This window comes from Vigna umbellata, chromosome 5 (assembly GCF_029865625.1).
Source record: "Vigna umbellata cultivar VRB3 chromosome 5, Vumbellata_1.0, whole genome shotgun sequence".
Lineage (NCBI taxonomy): Eukaryota > Viridiplantae > Streptophyta > Magnoliopsida > Fabales > Fabaceae > Vigna > Vigna umbellata.
The window spans coordinates 62,564,619-62,583,528 of record NC_142169.1 but is presented as its reverse complement, the minus strand read 5'-3'; the positions used below and the strand labels follow the sequence as shown (position 1 = coordinate 62,583,528).

At 33.6% G+C, this 18,910-nt stretch overlaps 2 protein-coding genes and 1 pseudogene across 5 annotated transcripts; 1 reads left to right on the top strand and 2 right to left on the bottom strand.

Moving 5' to 3' along the window:
- Positions 1 to 1,745: 1,745 nt before the first annotated feature.
- LOC124845408 (putative boron transporter 2) lies at positions 1,746 to 7,242 on the top strand (annotated as a pseudogene). Its single transcript, XR_015786963.1, has 13 exons — positions 1,746 to 1,840; positions 2,378 to 2,657; positions 2,869 to 2,951; positions 3,103 to 3,295; positions 3,428 to 3,566; positions 3,724 to 3,889; positions 4,695 to 4,861; positions 4,985 to 5,158; positions 5,352 to 5,447; positions 5,552 to 5,689; positions 5,895 to 6,214; positions 6,328 to 6,595; positions 6,766 to 7,242. The product of XR_015786963.1 is annotated as a putative boron transporter 2 (transcript).
- A 1,992-nt stretch (positions 7,243 to 9,234) lies between these two features.
- Positions 9,235 to 11,677, bottom strand: EMB2786 (COMPLEX 1 LYR-like protein). The gene is made up of 5 exons (XM_047322482.2): positions 11,545 to 11,677; positions 11,379 to 11,442; positions 10,791 to 10,835; positions 10,000 to 10,097; positions 9,235 to 9,809 (listed from the first exon to the last, which is right to left on the bottom strand). The coding sequence occupies exons 2-5, from the start codon at positions 11,430 to 11,432 to the stop codon at positions 9,722 to 9,724; spliced, it is 285 nt and encodes a 94-aa protein (XP_047178438.1). The 5' UTR covers positions 11,433 to 11,442; positions 11,545 to 11,677; the 3' UTR covers positions 9,235 to 9,721.
- Positions 11,678 to 12,518: 841 nt separating this feature from the next.
- LOC124845410 (Pectin lyase-like superfamily protein) lies at positions 12,519 to 17,352 on the bottom strand. 3 transcript variants are annotated; one of them, XM_088114804.1, is made up of 7 exons: positions 17,269 to 17,352; positions 14,771 to 15,255; positions 14,462 to 14,629; positions 14,304 to 14,348; positions 14,017 to 14,224; positions 13,834 to 13,915; positions 12,519 to 13,262 (listed from the first exon to the last, which is right to left on the bottom strand). In XM_088114804.1, the coding sequence occupies exons 2-7, from the start codon at positions 15,170 to 15,172 to the stop codon at positions 12,755 to 12,757; spliced, it is 1,413 nt and encodes a 470-aa protein (XP_087970930.1). In that variant the 5' UTR covers positions 15,173 to 15,255; positions 17,269 to 17,352; the 3' UTR covers positions 12,519 to 12,754. The 3 variants fall into 3 exon arrangements, with proteins under 3 accessions (XP_087970930.1, XP_087970931.1, XP_047178461.1); XM_088114805.1 differs by lacking the exon at positions 17,269 to 17,352 and adding an exon at positions 15,333 to 15,381; XM_047322505.2 differs by lacking the exon at positions 17,269 to 17,352 and having other exon boundaries at positions 14,771 to 15,384.
- Between the last annotated feature and the right edge of the window lie 1,558 nt (positions 17,353 to 18,910).

Below are 18,910 nucleotides of genomic sequence, written 5' to 3'. Positions count from 1 at the left end.
TTAACTCAACACCATATGAGGCTATATAAATAAAACATTTATCATGAATTTATTTCAAGTTTTAAAATATATGATAACACAGCTAATAAGAAGATAGCTCATTATTTTATAAAATATGGTTGAGAATATAAACGGTCTTACATATTATATTGCGCTTATTATTATTATTATTATTATTATTATTATTATTATTATTATTATTATTATTATTATTATTATTATTTAACTTAAACCTCAAAGTGTTTGTCATGTAAACTTTGATTCAACTTGTAAAGATTAAAGAGTGTACCTCACTAACAAATGGAATAAATACATTATTTATAGTAAAATTAGAAATAAATAAAATACTACTGTGTAATCATATCATTGATACAAATTAAATTAAAATGACCTAAAATAATGTTGTTTAACAAGAAAGTGACCAAAAATTATTTTAAACTTCACATCTCAAATTTTTTAAATTTAAATTTAAACAAATTACTATCTAATGTGTAAGTAAAGTGACACATGGTAATTAGATTCAATTATGAATGATGAAAATTTAATTAGGTATATTTTTTAAATCTAATGTAAAAAATCTTCATCGACATATCATTCAACCCAGTGATTGAAATTTGTTGGAAACAGAGGTGAAATCGCATTGCCATTGTTTCTATAAGAACAAAGTGAAGATTCTAATTGTTAATAATTAAATAAAATATATTTATTACATATATTTATTCATATACTAAATAAAAATGTGTAAGCGAAAGAAAATATCTCCATTAAGATATAAAAAATGAATTATAAACACTATAAGCATACTTAATTTTGCATGTATTATATTAATCTCTCAAAAAGTATTTTTGAAAACGACTCTAGACATTCTCTTGTTCACGTGCAACATGTGCAACATGACACCGTGTATTCAGAGAACTATGTGCAAAACCAGTGTCAAGGGAATACATATAATAGAAATGTTAAATTAATAAAAGAAATGAAGAAAAATCCAAAAACATCAAAGCCAAATTCCAAAATACGAGAATTTTATTCTGTGGATCCAATGAGATACGCGGTGATCATACATACATCACATTAATAATATATTAAATTAAATTAAACGTTGAATGGTTGTCACATTGCTGGAATTTCATTTTTCTGAAAAATAATCCCTCATATTATTATTTTAGTTAAAGTCGAAATTCTAAGATATTTAAAAATAAATCTCTCTTTCCTATCATTATAAGTTTCTTACTGTTGCTATCACATATAAGCAATGTAACATAATGATTAAAATAAGTAAATTATGAAATGTATCATAAAATCGTCCAACTTTTTGTGAAAAATGTAGGTTAAAACGTTTATTTGGTTAGGGATTTTGATAGATAAAATATTTAAACCTAAAATATTTTCAGAGTTGTCAAATGACACATAAGCAAGGGGAATCCAGCTACTGAAATTTACTGCTGAATTAAAAGCAAATAAATGAAAAGTCTTAGAAAAAAAATGCTAAAAACTGGGCTAGAAATGGTAACGTAACATGGAAGAACATGGTATGGATATACTTTATTTTTTATCTTTTATTTATCTCTTTTATCAGGAAAACAAAAAAAAAAATTCAGATAAAAGTTTCTACAATAATTAGATATACGAATCAATTTAATTTATAAAATCATTTCGCTCACCATCTTAATTTTTTTATAAATATTATAAACGTGTTTATTTAAGCGTGATAATCTTTGTTTGGTAGTATTGTCCAATCATGACCCAAAACCAAGAAGCTGTTGTGTATAAATTGCAAACGAAAGCTAAGTAATGAAACATGGGATGGAGAAACATGCAATGAAACATCCATTTCACTGTAATTTTCTCTCCCTTCATCATCATACATTGCATTTGCAGCACATAACATAACCCTTGCTTCCAAACAGCCATTATAGTGTAGCTTTTTCTCTTAGCTTTTTCCAGGCATGTTCCTACTTCCCTTTCCGTGCCCCATTCAAATGCTTGCTCTTTTGCAATGACTAATGACGGTGCTTTCTTTTACTCGCTTTTAGTTTTGACCCACATTGTCCTTTACCCACTTTCCATTCACTGCTATGTGTTTCAGATTTCCCCTCAGCCTTTCTCTGTTCCCACAACGAAAGCTTTCATTTTTTGTTCCTTTTATTGCTTACTCTTCCCATCATTTTGATCATTAAGTAATGCATACTCCAACTGGGGTTTCAAGCTTTGTTTATTTAATTTAACTTGTAAGTTTATGGTATGCATCGCTTTGGGTTAGATGGTGCAACATTGTTGTGTTGTGCTGCCACTGGGGTTCTGTTAAAAGGGTTTATTTGCTTAAATCTTGCTATAAATCATAATGATGTGTGATTGCTTGCTGATTTTGCCATAGGTGTGTGGCCATTGTTCTTCATTGCTGTAATGCTCGTTGCACATGCATTGGTGTCGGCCGAGATTAAATAATCGAGTACAGTGCTGTTGCTGCAAATCTGTGCTGCTGTTAAAGTATTAAAAAGTATTAATACTTGTGAGGTTTTGTTTTTTGCCGTTGCTTTTGGTTAAGAAACTATGGAAGATACATTTGTTCCGTTTCGTGGAATTAAAAATGATCTTCAAGGCAGATTGATGTGTTACAAGCAAGACTGGATTGGTGGTCTTAGAGCAGGCTTCAGGTAAACCCTTCTTATGCTACAAAAAATAGTAAATTATTTTATTAGGAGAGTGTATTTTGATGGCATGACTTATACGAAGATATAAAGTTTATTTTATTTTTCTAATTCAGTTATTATTCCTTTGAAATTACTACACTTTTTAAGCAATTCCCGATTACTTCATACTTCTTTTTATTGAATGTAACTTGTTAATTAAACTGTTGTTTCTCAGGATATTGGCCCCTACCACGTATATATTTTTTGCATCAGCAATTCCTGTTATTTCGTTTGGAGAACAATTGGAAAGAGACACAGGTACAGTGCTTGTTATTCATATCCCATATTTTTCTTGGGTTTTGTCCATGTATGGAAATTTGTTTATGTTAAGATAGCTGATTAGATAAATGCAGAGACAGTAATATAGTGTACCTCAAATTTTGATTTTCTGTGTTCCAACAATTTCCAGATGGATTACTTACCGCAGTTCAAACTTTAGCATCTACTGCATTGTGTGGAATTGTACAGTCTATTATAGGAGGCCAACCTTTACTGATTCTTGGAGTAGCAGAACCAACTGTAATTATGTATACATTCATGTTCAACTTTGCGAAAGGAAGGCCAGAATTGGGTTCAAAACTCTTTCTAGCATGGACTGGATGGTATAGTTCGTTCACTTTCATGTTTGAAGTAGTTTAGCCATTTTATGTTCTTAGTTATAATTTTTTTGACGAGTTACTCTTTGTATGATGCCTTATAAAAGAAACTTAGATTCCTCGTGTATTTATGGGCAGGGTATGCGTGTGGACTGCCATTTTGTTGTTCCTATTGGCTATCTTGGGAGCTTGCTCCATCATCAACAGGTTCACTCGATTAGCAGGGGAACTGTTTGGTCTTCTTATTGCAATGCTTTTTATGCAAGAGGCTATTAAAGTAAGAGACATGCTTTAGTTTTCTTTGGCAGTAATATTTACTCATGAGTTCTTTTAGCGCAAATGATTTTGGTTCTAGTCTGAAGTAATGAAAATATAAGATGATTGGAAGAAAATCTTATCAACTGATAAACATGCTTTCTAATTGGGTTTAACAGGGACTCATCCATGAGTTTCACATACCTGAGAGAGCAAACCCATCATCACCTGAGTTTCAATCTTCATGGAGATTTGGAAATGGCATGTTTTCCTTGGTTCTGTCCTTTGGCCTCTTGCATACAGCATTGAAAAGCCGAAAGGCAAGGTCTTGGCGATATGGATCAGGTGAGACTTGTGAAATGTGAGGTTCCTAATCATATGTGCACTTGCATCATCAATATGATATGACCTAAGAAAGCATGAAATTTTCTTTCCCTTATGGTCAATGGTGGATTGTTGATAATAGTTGCTGAAATACTGCATTCATTCATTGAGATGTACATTCTTTGTTGCAAGAACTATTTAACATAAGGTAATAAGAAGTACTTTGCATGGCATTGACTTTTCTCTGCACAGTTTTCTGCTTGAAGGTATGTATTTGGCTTAATCCTTCCCCATCCCGTTTTACTTCCCCTTTTAAAACGTATTATGTGACAATAATAAAATAAATTAACTGAAATTCTGACCTTAAAATACAAACTGCATAAGGAACAAGGTTGTTGAGGGATAGGGTAATGGATTCAAATTAACATTCCGTTATGATAGTTGTTTTTCATGTTACTGAGTTGACTTGCTGATCTGTAAATTGAATATTGCCTGAAGAATATTCCAAAAGTTATCTTTGAAGCATTGAACCTTCGAAGTTGTGAATTTCTGTCTTAGTAAAAATTTTGTTGCTACTGTTTATTTTGTAAGATGAATTCTCTTTAATGAACAATGAAGGCTTGAACCTACAATGCTCAAGCTTTATGACCTTCATACATCTATCAAATTTACATTGAAAATGGAATTGGAACATCTGGAGGTTAAATATGATCGACTGAGGATTTTCTTTTTACTTGAAAATAACTGAAAAAGATCCTTTCAACTAATGTTTTGATCATTTCCCATTATTTTCAGTAGTTCTTAGATCATTTTCCTCCTATTACAGGATGTTTACGAGGCTTCATAGCAGATTATGGTGTCCCATTGATGGTTCTAGTATGGACTGCCATTTCTTATATTCCAGCTGGAAGTATTCCAAAAGGAGTTCCTAGGCGTCTTTTCAGTCCAAATCCATGGTCCTCTGGTGCATTTGAAAACTGGACTGTCATAAAGGCATGAGCTCTTCTGTGGAAATTATTTTATGTTGGGAAATAGGATTGTTAAACTTTTCTTTCATCTTTTATATTCTTAGTTCTTCCACGGAAGTTTTTAATAAAATATTCAAAATCACAACAGGACATGCTGAAAGTACCAGTTCTCTATATTATTGGAGCATTTATTCCAGCAACAATGATTGCTGTTCTATATTATTTCGACCATAGTGTGGCATCTCAGCTTGCTCAGCAGAAAGAATTCAATTTAAGAAAGCCACCTTCTTTCCATTATGATTTACTTCTATTGGGCTTCATGGTACACAAAGCTCTTTGCTCTTTTTGATCCTTTGCTTTATACAAAATTGCTTAGTTCTTTGACTTTTGCCCAATGCTCTTTCTTTCCCTTGGCAATTTGAGATTGATATTGTGTGTGGTCTCCTGATCTTCTTGTAAACCGAGTGTGATCCTTAGTTGTGTTGTGACACATTGATATGTTAACTGAATGACAGGTTATAATATGTGGTCTAATTGGAATTCCTCCGTCCAACGGTGTTATTCCACAATCTCCAATGCATACCAAAAGTTTAGCTACATTGAAGCACCAGGTAGACATTTCCTTAGTACAATCTTTAAGGAGAAAGTAAAAACAGAATACATAGTGATTAATGTGCTGCTACTATCATCATACTTATATTTGGGTGATTTGCAGTTACTTAGGAACCGGCTTGTTGCTGCAGCACGAAGTTCTATGAGAAAACAAGAAAGTTTGGGACAAGTATATGGGAGTATGCAAGATGCGTACTGGCAGATGCAAACCCCTCTAGCTCACGAAGAATCTTCCTCAAAGGTACATGGGATTGTGGACTTTTTCTGTCACTCTCCCCACCCCCTTTCACCTGTATGACATTCTCACTCTTCAGAACAGGAGAACTTGAATATTGTATCATTGATTTAATGGTTTAACTAACTGAATATGTTCCTAATTGTCTCTAGTTCAAACAAAAAGTGGCATGCAATGTAATCATCCACCATTTATTAAACTTTGTTAACAGGGACTTAAAGAGTTGAAAGAGTCGACAATTCAATTGGCATCAAGCATGGGGAGTATAAATGCTCCAGTTGACGAGTCAATATTTGATGTCAAGAAGGAAATTGATGATTTATTGCCTGTTGAGGTCAAAGAGCAACGAATGAGCAACCTGCTCCAGTCAGTGATGGTAGTAGGATGTGTAGCAGCAATGCCTTTCCTGAAAATGATTCCAACTTCTGTGCTATGGGGTTATTTTGCTTTCATGGCCATTGAAAACTTACCTGGCAACCAGTTCTGGGAACGGATTTTATTCATTTTAACTGCTCCAAGCAGAAGATACAAGTATGGATATGATGTTAAAAGTTTCCTATCTGTTTTCCTTCTTTTTGGGACAGTTAAAGTTGCATTCACTGACTTTACCTTGCTTTATCTTTCACACTGTGCAACAAATGTAGAGTTCTGGAGGAGTGCCATGCAACTTATTTGGAAACCGTTCCATTCAAGACAATTGCAGTGTTTACAGTCTTCCAGACTGCTTACTTGCTTGTTTGTTTTGGTATCACTTGGATTCCAACAGCTGGGGTTCTATTCCCATTGATGATAATGTTTCTGGTTCCCGTTAGGCAATACATTCTGCCCAAGGTTTTCAAAGGAGCACACCTTCAAGATTTAGATGCTGCAGAATATGAAGAAGTATCTGCTTTACCATTCAGCCTAGCTACTGTAAGTGTTCAATACTATACCCGAGTTCACCTTATTTAGCTACATGCTGAAGGCAGATAAATGCAAACAGGCATTCATACTTTGTATAATTGGCATTGAATGTCCACTTGGATGGTTTGAAATGATATCACACTTAGGTTCCTTTTATGATGCTTGCTCTGTTTGTGCAGGAAGGGGACTTGAGCAAGACAGCTTCCTTTGCAGATGATGGAGAAATTGTAGATGGAATAATCACCAAAAGCAGGGGTGAGATAAGACATGTTTGCAGTCCTAAGTTCATGAGCTCCACTCCAATCACATCCCAAGAGTTAACCAGTGTTCAAAGTCCAAGGTTACCAGATAAGGTATAAGCCATCTCAGAAAAATCAAAAGCCATCAAAGTGTTGGGAGAGGATCTTTAAGCCCTGGAGAAGCTACTCCATCATCCAATTTGAAGAAATCAAGATGAACACTCATACATCCTTCTCATAGTAACTTATTATTGTAGGCTTCTAATACAAGGATTCTTCTTCAATGCTTAGTGGCATAAATGCATCAAACATATTTATGTCATGAAAAGCAGGTAGTTTCTAGGAATTAAGGAACATTGATTATCATTCTAATACTTGATTTTCCAATTTTAACATTAGGTTTGAGGGTTTTATCCAGATTTTTGAGTTCTAAAGTCTAGAGGAATAGTACAATTATAATAGTTAATTATCTAGTTTTTTTCAGATTCTACATAGGTAGATAGAATTAATCCATCAAATTCAATTTAAATTAGCTTTATGAATTAAATCTATCAGAATTTCCGGCATAAATTTAAATTTAATTCGTGATATAATTAAAAGTATTTAATCAAACAAATTTCATTATATACAAATAAATGTTAAAATTTGAACATTTAGAATTATAGAAAAGCAATTGAAAAACGAAGTAAGAATCAAACAAGAAAATTTAAAAATCATAACAATGGTAGTAAGTACTTTAGAGAAAACTTTATAATGAATTAAAGATAAAATAACTTTTAAGAGTTAACAACAATAAAATTTAAAGAGTAAACTAGAAATGACTTCAAAGCTTATAAAAATAATTGTATAACAAGCTTCAGATACACTATATATAACTACAAAAGCCATAAATGATCATAGATTAAACTATTATAAACAAAAATAACTCATAATATATGTTTTTTAACATGTTTTCAATCCACCTATATGTTACGAATCAAACTCTTATGTTAATCAATGAATTTATTGTTCATACAGTTATTATTGTCATGTTATTTAGTTTTTTCCTAGATTATTATTTTACAATGTTTTTTTTTTACATATTTCAATTCAATTTTAATTTGTTATTGACTCAGTGATTTGTTTATCATGCTTCTTAAATATCATTATTTTATTTAGTAAATGTTTCACTTCAGAATAATATCAACTATAATAATCTTATCTTACTAAATGATTGTAAGTATAGTTTCCTTTAATATTTTTCACAGAATAACTATAATTATATTTCATTTAATACAATATCTAACTATATTTCTTTCTAATAGAAACCTACTCAATGTCGAGTTTGTTGTCGATTTATTATTAACTTTTCCAACTCCAAAACTATACTCAGAATTTAGACGATTCATTGAGTGGCTTAGTCATTAAATTGGTTATTGCTCTTCAAAATATTTTCACTAAATGAATAGATAGTCACTGAATAGTATTCACTAGAAGAACAATTTCTCACTAAATGAATTTATAATTAGAAGAGGTAGTGCGAATCTAGAAATTGCTATAGGTGAACGATGATTTGTTGTGCAAATTCCATGAGATCTAAGAATTTCTTCCCTTAATTTTTGTCTTCATCCACCTACATCAATTCATGAAGAATATTAATCAAAATCAATGATAATAATAATAATAAAAGTATACCTTTAAGACATTCATGATTAATTCGTCTTGTAAAACTCATTTACCATTCTTAAAGACAAGAAATATGATAAATAATATAAATTATTAAGTTAAAAGTGTGTAAAAAAATATAATAGTTAATTGACATGAAAGGTGACTTTGTCTCAAAATCATTTTAATCTATTTGTTGACAAAAGGAAATTGTTACTCTAAAATTATCTATTGTAGGATTTTGTAGAAGTGGTTAATGTCTGTGAATAAAAAAGAAAAAGTCGTTAGAATGGTTTGATGCCTTTGATTTTTAATGTTAGGCAATGCTATTATGAGGTATTGAAATGTTACTTGCCACTTTTTCAACTTTTATCTGATAAAATGTCTCCATAAATCTGTCGTTGTACAAAAAAGCTCTTAAAATAATCATTCTTCATTCTTGTAATAATTATGGAGACACTGTCTTTCAAAAAGACAACTTTAGTAGCCCATCATCATCCTATCAAATGATTTAGTAGACAGTAATGCTATTAATATGAAAGCTTTTTTTAACCAGGTGCTGGACCAAGAGAACTGGTTAATCGTGTTTAGTATAACAAACATAACTCATTCACGACCTGTCAGTAACCCTTCAACACCAACATCTTGGCTTGGTTTGACTGTAAAAGGATTTAATCTCTCTCTCCTTTTTTTTTGTCAAAAGAAAAAAAAAATATTCTACTGTTTTTAACCAATTAAATACTGTTAATGGAGAACATAAAAATCTAGCATGAAAGTGAGTAACCTACACCACAGAGAAAATTTTTCTTTACCAAACTTCAAAACAATGCAGCTTCAGAAACTCACAAGTGACAATCCCAGGAACTTCAGAAACGCGTGCAAATCTGAAACCTAATTAATCCAGCGTCTGGGCTTATTATAGACTTCGACTTTGCCATCTTTGCAATCATGCACAAGCCCTTTACAATGTAACCAAAAACTAAAATTGAAATTTTTTTTTAAAAAAAAAAGCAATACGGATTACTGTTATTTCTTCAAAGGTTTATTAGCTCTACACTGAAACATTTGGTAGAAACTTAAGAAACTTGAGCAGTGTGGATATGGAAGTCGCACCGGCAAAAGAAGCCATCGCCCTATTTTCCACAATTTTTTTTAAATAACATTTTAAAATAGCCAATAACCATAAAAACCTTGAAGACTTTTGATACATGCTTGATCTGCCAAACCTTGCCCTCATGGACGAACCGAATCATTAGTTAGGCTGCTTAGTCTTGCTAAATTTAGAACCTGTCATTTGCTCTGACTCATACAATATGTGATTGATAAGCCCCCTTGCAGCACTGCAAAATCAGAAACAAATCTACAAATAAGTAGATAAGAGTAAATTTCACACACATGTGCCCATGTTGTTGAGCTGAGACATTAGAAATGTATTGGCTGGTGAAGGGGAAATGGAGCAGTAGAAGAAAAGGGGCCACACTAATAACAAACGTGCACAATATAAATGTACAATGCTAGATACAAGCTTACTCATCCTTCAACTTCTGAATCTTCTCAGGATCTGTCTCATGCTTGTGTTTCTTAAACTGTTGTCTCACCATATCAACAAGAAGCTGTGTGTTATGTTTCTGCAACAGCAAGAAGGCATACAGCATAGTCAGTTTCTCACGTCCTAGCATCATCAGACATGAAGATGTTTTAACCTTGTTTAGGTAAACTTCTTCACAAGTACTTCTCAAGAAGAAAATCAAAACCAAAATGAAATAAACTTCTTCCGCAAGTTAAAATCAACTAATAAACCTCATTCATCAACTTTTTGAAGAGGTAGATAAGAAAGTTTCTTTAAAAGCTGAAGTGCACAAGTCAATTTCAACTTTTGAAAGAAGTTTAACGCCTTTTACTTCTTAGTTTCCTTTTCAAAATGTTCACGAAAAGTTTATCTCAACTGGTCGTGACTAATGCAGGGCTTCAGTAAAAATAATGCATCACTAGCAAAGCAATAATACGACAGTTACCCCAATGCAGAAGCATACCACGATCATGGGTGAATAGCATCACAAGCACAAAGTAAAAGATGAAGAAAATAATGCAGTGCACTGATAGGATCAGAGTTTGTCTAACACGTTAAGTCACAATACTTAAACATCAACACTAATTACATGTCCCTAAGAAACATGCATCATAAACATGAGACATATACAACCAAATTTTCAAAAAATCACCATGGCGGGGATTCCCATGTGCCATATTTAAATTACGTTGACAGCAATTAGCTACAAGTGAATCTATTTGAAAGAGAGAGAAAGAGAATAATGGCTCACCCGATGACCAATATATTTAGCTCTGCGCAGGCATTCACGGTAGAGCTGTAAAACAAAGGTCATAAAAGTAAATAAGATATTTTATTTACTTTTTAAAAGGATAAATTAGAATTTTGATCATTCATCTAAATTTGTGTTTCAATTTGGTCCCTTAAGTTTAAAAAGTTTAATTTAAGTCTTCAAAACACTAAGTTGGTCCTTCTGTTAGTTTAATACATGAATTTAGTGTGTTTGGATTTTCAGTTTAATCCCACAAAACTCCCTTTTCAACTGAATTTAACACTCTAATTATCTCCCATTTGTGCATCGGAAAATACAGCTTTTGCATTCATCGCCATTCCAACATACTTCCAAACACACCTTTTATAAGATTAGGTGAAACATCACAAACGTCAAACCATGAAACATGTGACTCCAGTAAAAATTACCATTGCTAGTCAATCTTCTAAACTTAAAAAGGGAACAAATTGAAACCAAAATTCCAGATAAAGGGAGCAAAACACTAATTCTGTTTTTCAGACTTATGGAAGCGAAGTAGAGGTAGGAGTTTGATTGAATTGAAGACAGAAGGTTTGGAGTGTGACTGACCCTAAGAGTATTGTTGGCGAGCTCAGGAGGCAGAGCAGTTTGAAGGGACGGCATGGTATAGAGTCTGCGAAACAAAAACACAGAGGCAATTCATCGAACAGTTAGCAGGCAGAAAAGAGAACATTACTTAACCAACAAATTAGGATAGTGGGCGCTTGTCTAATACCGATTAACACTAGTTCTGGTTCAGAGTTCTCGAGGTATGTTTACGAGCAAAGCAAAGGAGCACAAAACGTGAATTCGCGATCCGTGCGAAACTAAACGACTCTGCGTTTTACGGTACTAGAAACGGAGAAGAGTGAATCGTGATTTAGTGGTCTAAAAAGCCCAAGAGTAAGATTGCACTATTGGGCCGATTTCTATTACATGGCCCAAGAAACTTCATATTTTTCCCTTTATCGATTGTATAATCCAAAAATTAAATAAATGACTTTTTGTCTCAAAGCCAAAAATGGTTAAGAACAAAATTTGGATTGTAAACTTTTGACTCATATTACATAATCCAAAAGCTATTTAGGCTTTCGAACAGTAAATCCAGAAGTCTGTTTTCAAGAAAAAAAATGACTTCAAGATTGCATAATTCGGAAATAAAAAATGATTTTTGAATTCTGCAATCTAAAATAGGTAAAATTGGAATTATTTAATTTGAGGTGTAGGGATACATGGAGGGAGGTGCGGGAAGAATCGGCCGTAGAACGAGTCGTGTGATTCTTGAATCGATATATTAAAAAAATTAATTATAATGACTCAAAAATCAGGTAAATTCTTTCTATAATTTTATATTTTCATCCGACACCTTTTAATATAAAAATTTCTATTTAACCTTTTTTTCAATTATGTAATCTGAAAAAGAAAATAACTTTAAAATTTTACAATTTGGATTGGACAATCCAAAAAACTTATAAATTATACAATAGTATTTAATATAAAAGTTAATTTTTATTTTTAGATTATATAATTCAAAATATCAAATAAAGATAGAAACTTTTCCACCACCTTTTACTCACAAGACATGTGTTCTTGAAACTACTATTAATTAGTTCCACGGGTACGAATGTGCAACTTGAAGTGCAATGTGCACTTGGAGACTCGGATATGAACTGCATTTCTTAATTTAAACTCTTGAAATGAATCTAAAGCTGATGGTTAAAACCTATCATATATTATATATGTAAATGGCCAATCAAACTATTACAATGTAGGTCCCAAAAAGGAGACTAAATTCTATAACTCATCACACACAAGGGGAAACCCCAAATAGGGACGAATCCTAAGTAACAAATACAACACCACAATCACAATCTCTCTCTGCTCTATATGCATACAATGTCATATATGATATACTTCCCACGGAAACCGTAATTCAATGTGACACGTTAAGCACTGCATTCGTAGGCAGAGAGCTCCACGACTGTATCAGGTTCACCTTCTCTTAAGCAATCAAGTGGAGGTATAGTCATGGTCTCTTGAGTTCCATAAGCATTCCAGCAAAAAGGGTCATCTAGTAATGCCCCTTCGTATGGCAAAAGCTCTATCTCAGAGAGTGTTATGTTGGTGCATGCCACACTGTCACTGCAAGCAAAGTGTATAGGCGGAGTTCTCACATCATAAGTACCCTTTATGTTCCTATATATCACATTGTTTACGTGCACTGCTGAAGTTTGGTTCAGACACTCCTTCGACAAGCAGTAGTACTGGTCAATGATTATGCAGTTTCTCACATTCTCCATTTGGATGTTTTCAAATCTTAGGCCACTCACTGACCCCGTTCCACCTTGCCATGTCTTGATCCTCAGGCCATTGTCTGATTCCTTTATGATGGTGTTGCGAACAGTCAAGTTTGAGACACATGCCTGCGAATTGTGCACTCCCAGGCTTCCAATGCTGTGGAAAAAATGACCAATGTTAAGCATTTGGTGTAAAATGCTGAAACTAACATTATGGAAATGTCTAATTAAAGCAACAGAGTAGAAGATGCTGCTCTGGAATCATGAGGGGCCAGAAATGAAGAATAGAAACTGTGGTATTATTAATTATTGGCTGTATGAACTGTTCCAACTGTTAAAGTAATACACCTAGAAAGATCACTAAAATAAGAAGGTAAACAAATAATTCCTGTGACCCTAACTTTTTGGTGAATTGGTGAGGATCATTTGAAAGGTGGAACTTTTTATTCTTTTGTGGAAGATAGATTAGTTGGAATCTTGAGGTACAACTTGTAAAGTCGCTATACTCATGCAGTTGGTTGAAGTCACTTTTCACTCGTTTTGCTTTTAGAAATGGTTCTAGAATCAGTTAACAAAACACAGATAGTATATCATACTAATTAGCAAGCGCCAATGCCAATGGGGTTCATTTGTTTATGTTATTAGTATATCAGTCATCATTAATGAGAAGTTAACATAATTAGCAACACAATATAACTTCAAATTAAGATTGATTATGTAACATGTACCTAATACCATGGGTGGGAGCACAAGTGACACCCTCTATGTCCACGTCTGAGCACCCGGGTCCAATCGAGATGCAATCGTCACCTGTTCAAAAATCACATTATTCTAAACAACTTTTCTGGCATGAATATAAACAGAACAAAAGTTCTATATTGAGAAATGAGTCATTGTTCTTTGGTATTTACCATTGCTTATCATGGAGTTATATATCCCAACACCCTTTGTGTTTCCTAAGTGGATTCCGTCAGTATTTGGACTGAGTTTAGGAGAAGAAATTGACAGCTTGTCTATCAGTACTCCTTGGCAACCATCGAATTTCACGTGGAACATAGGACTGTTTTGAATCTTTACCCCACTCAGCACCAAATTGGAGCTCATGAAGAACCGTATCATCTACATTTGAGAAGAGAAACACTTTAGGACAGTTCATGTGGGTTGGAAAAAATAAGTAGAAACAGAGTAGTTCACTCACTGTAGGGCTATCACATGGTCCTGATACAGTTTTTCCATCGGGACCCTGAAATGCCAATTTTTTTACCGTTTAGTTTGAGTTCTTTCAACATTAAATAAGTATACAACAAATAATAGAAGGGTGTAACTGTTATTATATGATTCTGATCCAATGATTACCCGGTGAGGTTTGCAAGGAAGATCCCACCACTGCTCCCCATTGCCTTCTATGGTTCCTTTCCCAGTAAGAGTCATTTGATCAAGTCGATAGAACACAAGCCATTGACTGTGGCTATCTTCCTTAGGCCAAGATTCTGGTCCATCAGGTGCCATGAGGGTACCATCCACCTGTTTACATTAGAACCTTGTCAGTAACCTACATTAGAGGAACAAAAGAGAACTACAAATGAAATTCAACATTCTGACAAAACATGTTGTATAACATAAAAGAAAGAATGAAGAACTAGGAAATTCAACAAGCATTCTTACTTGAAATACCAGTCCAGGCTTGCATGGACCTGTAAAGATAGTTGAAGTTATCTTGAAACAGTAATTTTCTGGAACAAGAACAACCCCTGACTCTACTGCACAGGCTGCTTTCCATGCTGCCACGAATGACTGTGTGTCATCAGCTGAACCGTCTCCAACTGCCCCAAAGGATCTTACATCGAAAATGCAGTTTGAAGGGGAATCCCCAGGATCACTGGGATAAGGGTCAGAGGGAACAGCAGGGGAAATGGAAGGAGGTGAAGGTGAAGGAGGTTCCTCTGGTGTAGGGGGACTTTTCTTCTGCCCTTTGTGATAGTGGTACCTTCCTTCCACATTATCCCAATTATGGATAAAAAGAATCATGGTAATCCATAGAATAAAATACCATCGAATCAGACTCATTGCAGGTTTCAATTCTATGAGTTTTGACACTAAACTAACAATGTCACTTCACCAATGTGAAAGCTCCTGAAGATGATTGAAACCTGTGGATAAGAGAATGCAAGAGTCCAGCATCAGAAATGATACAGCAACAAGTATAAATGGAGGAGATTAAACTAACTTGTAAAGAGATGGAAGCAGATTGGCCTATAGTAAGAAGTATCCTGAAGCTAAGTTGGTTATTTATATTCAAAACATACAAGATATAGTTCATGAATAAATTCAAAAGCATGAGGTGGACACGTGTAGAATCCTGGCTGATTCTCAAGGAAACAGTTGGACGATTATAGAGGCTTTGGAGGTCAATGTTGTGTAGTAACCGTGCCACGTTGTCATTGTTCTCCAACCTCATTTCGTGACCATCCTCTTATTTTAATCGTATCTATTCATTGTGTTGTGGTCCGTGACATTATACCTTCGCTCTCCTCTTGCTTCTTGAACCACTAGTTTTATTTTCTGAATTTGTTTTCAGAAACTGTACTCTGCTCAATTTTAAAAAGTGTATGCTCAGAACTTTTGAGGCTCAAGTTTTCTAGAAAATTGTGCCATCACTGACCAAACTTCTATTACTTTTTCTTCTTTTTTTATTCCTTATCTGTTCATCCGTATTTTCCCTGATTAAGCTCAGAGAAATAAAACCGAGTTAGGTGTAATACACGGAAAACAACAGAACTCTGCATCAAGTTCCATGGCATTTTTGAGCTTTGTTGAGTCAACTGATTAACAATGCCTGTAAGTTTAACGTGTCTTCGATTATTGCTGACTACTTGGGTTAAAACACAAGAAACGCAAGTTGTTTTCTGGTAATAAACTAGAACAAATATATATGACCCTCTAGGAAAAGGAAAGGAATTTAAGTGTAAGCTGAACACACGTTAAATTAGAATAAAGAAGAAACAGAAGGTAATAATACTGCTAAAGAAAATTATCAAAATATTTGTGAAGATGAAAATTGGTGATTGTATGACATATTTCATCTTTGGTTTTGCCTTGGAGGTGGCCAAACAGACGTGTAGCTATTGAAAAATAACAATTGTATGAGATACTGCACGTGAATTATTGCTGTAAGTTAGAATCAGATCTCTGATTAACAGAGCAGCAGATAGCAAAAAAGAACAAAGCTAACCACAGAGGGAATCGTGAACATACAGAGCCGAATAGGAAGGCACAAAAAATAAATGAACTTACATTATCAATGACAGCTACATTTGTAGTTTGAGTTCAACAAAATTTATCTTTCCATGAAATGAATAAGAAACTTTTTCTTGGTTGCTAGATTGATCAACTAATAACCCTGATCAAAATGCTTTATTCTATCATCCTTGGTGCATTCTTTTTACTTTATTAAGGCAATTCAGATATAACAGACAGGGAATCACAATAATCGGATATGATTAAAGTTGATAACTCAGAAATTACAGTGATTGGATTAAATTATCTATAGTTTAATAATTTTATCTCCTTTAGTTATAGTTTTTAATAAATCTTAACTACAGTAGAATATTTATTGAGAGAATATTGTTAGCAGTACTCTTCTAACTTTATCTGTCTATTTTAAAGATATGACAGCAATTTACTTTCTCATTAAAAACCAAACAAGGTGTGTATTCCATTTTTTTCTTCTCTTTAAATCAAACGTGACACAAAATAGTATGATAAAAAAATGTAACAGAAAAAGAAAAGGAGCTATGGGGGCCTAAGAGGAACACAAAGAAGAGTAGACGTGGGAATGTGGTTTTGATTTAAAAGCAAAAACATATCGTGACTCTTCGTTGTTGGTTAGCTCATTGTGGCTATGAATTAGCAAGAAGGACAATTTTTGGCACGCGACAACAGAATTAACGTATTCACGGGTGGAACCAAACCCCTTATGATTTAATGCAAAAAAAGAAAAACAAAACAAAGATAGTTAAACAGACACACGAAGAGATAAAAAGTTAGTACAGAGAAAATGACTCATAAAAAAAACCAAAATTATCCAATGTTTTCATATCTCTTACGTGCCCATTTAACCAAATAAAGCAACATTGGAAAATCAACTAGACTTTGTGATTCACCTGGTGCAATTTTTTTCTTCTGCTCTTTATCTCTTTGCCGTAGCAAACATGAAGCTGTATTGTAAGTGTGTGAGTGTAAGAAAGTATGAGTTGCTGTATAAAATATGTGTAGGAGTGGGGTTTTATAGAAGAGACTAGCTAAGTGAAAATAAATGTGCATGGATTCATGTTTGTCTTAACCTGTCACGTGTGTACAATCAGAAGATGAGAGAGTTCAAAAGCAAATAAACCATCGCAATTTCAACAGAGAAAAAGTTTGTGACTAGAGAGATTCTAGGGTGCACTTTTTTATGGTGCTGTGTGGTGACAGCATGGTTTGTGGCTCTCTGCTATGCCATGTGGCAGGGTTCATACACGCGCCTCACTCGCCGAGATACTGGTTGGTTTGCTCAGAACGTGGGTCCTCTGTCACCACAATTTGTTTATATTAAAATTATTTTATTCCTGTAAATAGTATCAAATATCCTTTTTCTTCCTATGTATCATCATATCACAGTTCCAGCACAATGTTATATAGTCACATGCAGCTACAATACAACCAGATTCTGCAGAAATCCAAGAGTTTATTATGCATGTGTGTGTGCTCTTTTTTCTTTGCTCACTTGGTTTGAGGAAACAATATATGATGAGGAGAAAGGAAGAGGTGACACGTGTTAGGTGAGAATTCACGGGGTGGTGTTTGTAGTTTGTGTCACGGGCTAATGGAAAGAGGGTTGATTAAAAAGTTTGGAGATTGTTTTGTTCACAGGGCTTTGTTTTTAGGATTCTAATGGCATTGATTTTGAGACACTGATGCAGACAGCGTATGAAGATTACGAATAAAACACTGCATTCTGGTGTCTGATTCAGACACCTGTTGAGGTTAACATTAGTTTAATCTTAATCTTGTCTGCATTTGCTTCCATCACAGTTTTAATTAAACACTGATCACCAGCTTATCGGAATATTGATGCTACGTTCCAAGTTCACAGGCGTTTTTCCCACTCTAGCAATGGAACAGATCAAATCACATGAAGCATTTATATTTTCTTTAATCGTGCTGTTTTTCCGAAATTCTTATAATATGCTTCTATGATTCAACAACCTTTAGTTTGCTTAGCTTATTGTAACAATTTTGTAGCTTTGTATGCGTGTTTCGACTGCTGATGAAAGCTTGCGAGCTCCAACTTCAATATCTTCTGGTGTTTATAATATTGTGTTCGATTATGCTCTTTCAATTTTTCTTTTTATTTTGATATAAAAGGGTTGATATTAAAGTTTTGAAAATGACAACTTTATAATGAGATCATTCTTGTGTGCTAAAAGCAACAGTGAAATACAGAGCAAACGCTAAAAAATAACCAATGGAATTTCGTTGGAGATAATAGGTAAAATAAATGTATTTATATAACTTACAATGTATCAATAATTTAATAATATTTCAAAACATTAAAATAATATTATGACATTTTATTAGAAAGTTGGAGTTTTTTTTTAAATATTATATGCTTGATAAAAAAAATACTTCAAAAATGATTTTATATTCCATCTAGACGTGTTCATCATTAAGTTGAGTCATGAAAGTAGTATAAAATACGTATCTCTTAATGAAAGAAAAAAAAATTATCATATGATTTTAAAGAAAATTTGTAATAACACCTAC

What these genes read in the sequence shown, in the direction of transcription:
- EMB2786 (XM_047322482.2), bottom strand. Translation starts at nt 11,432, where the DNA reads ATGCCGTCCCTTCAAACTGCTCTGCCTCCTGAGCTCGCCAACAATACT. An exon ending in CTAAATATATTGGTCATCGG is followed by an intron (nt 10,098 to 10,790) that starts GTGAGCCATTAT and finishes TTGCTGTTGCAG; the next exon opens with AAACATAACACACAGCTTCT. An exon ending in ATTCAGAAGTTGAAGGATGA is followed by an intron (nt 9,810 to 9,999) that starts GTAAGCTTGTAT and finishes CTGATTTTGCAG; the next exon opens with TGCTGCAAGGGGGCTTATCA.
- LOC124845410 (XM_088114804.1), bottom strand. Translation starts at nt 15,172, where the DNA reads ATGAGTCTGATTCGATGGTATTTTATTCTATGGATTACCATGATTCTT. An exon ending in AGCCTGGACTGGTATTTCAA is followed by an intron (nt 14,630 to 14,770) that starts GTAAGAATGCTT and finishes TAATGTAAACAG; the next exon opens with GTGGATGGTACCCTCATGGC. An exon ending in GCTCCCACCCATGGTATTAG is followed by an intron (nt 13,263 to 13,833) that starts GTACATGTTACA and finishes TTTTTTCCACAG; the next exon opens with CATTGGAAGCCTGGGAGTGC.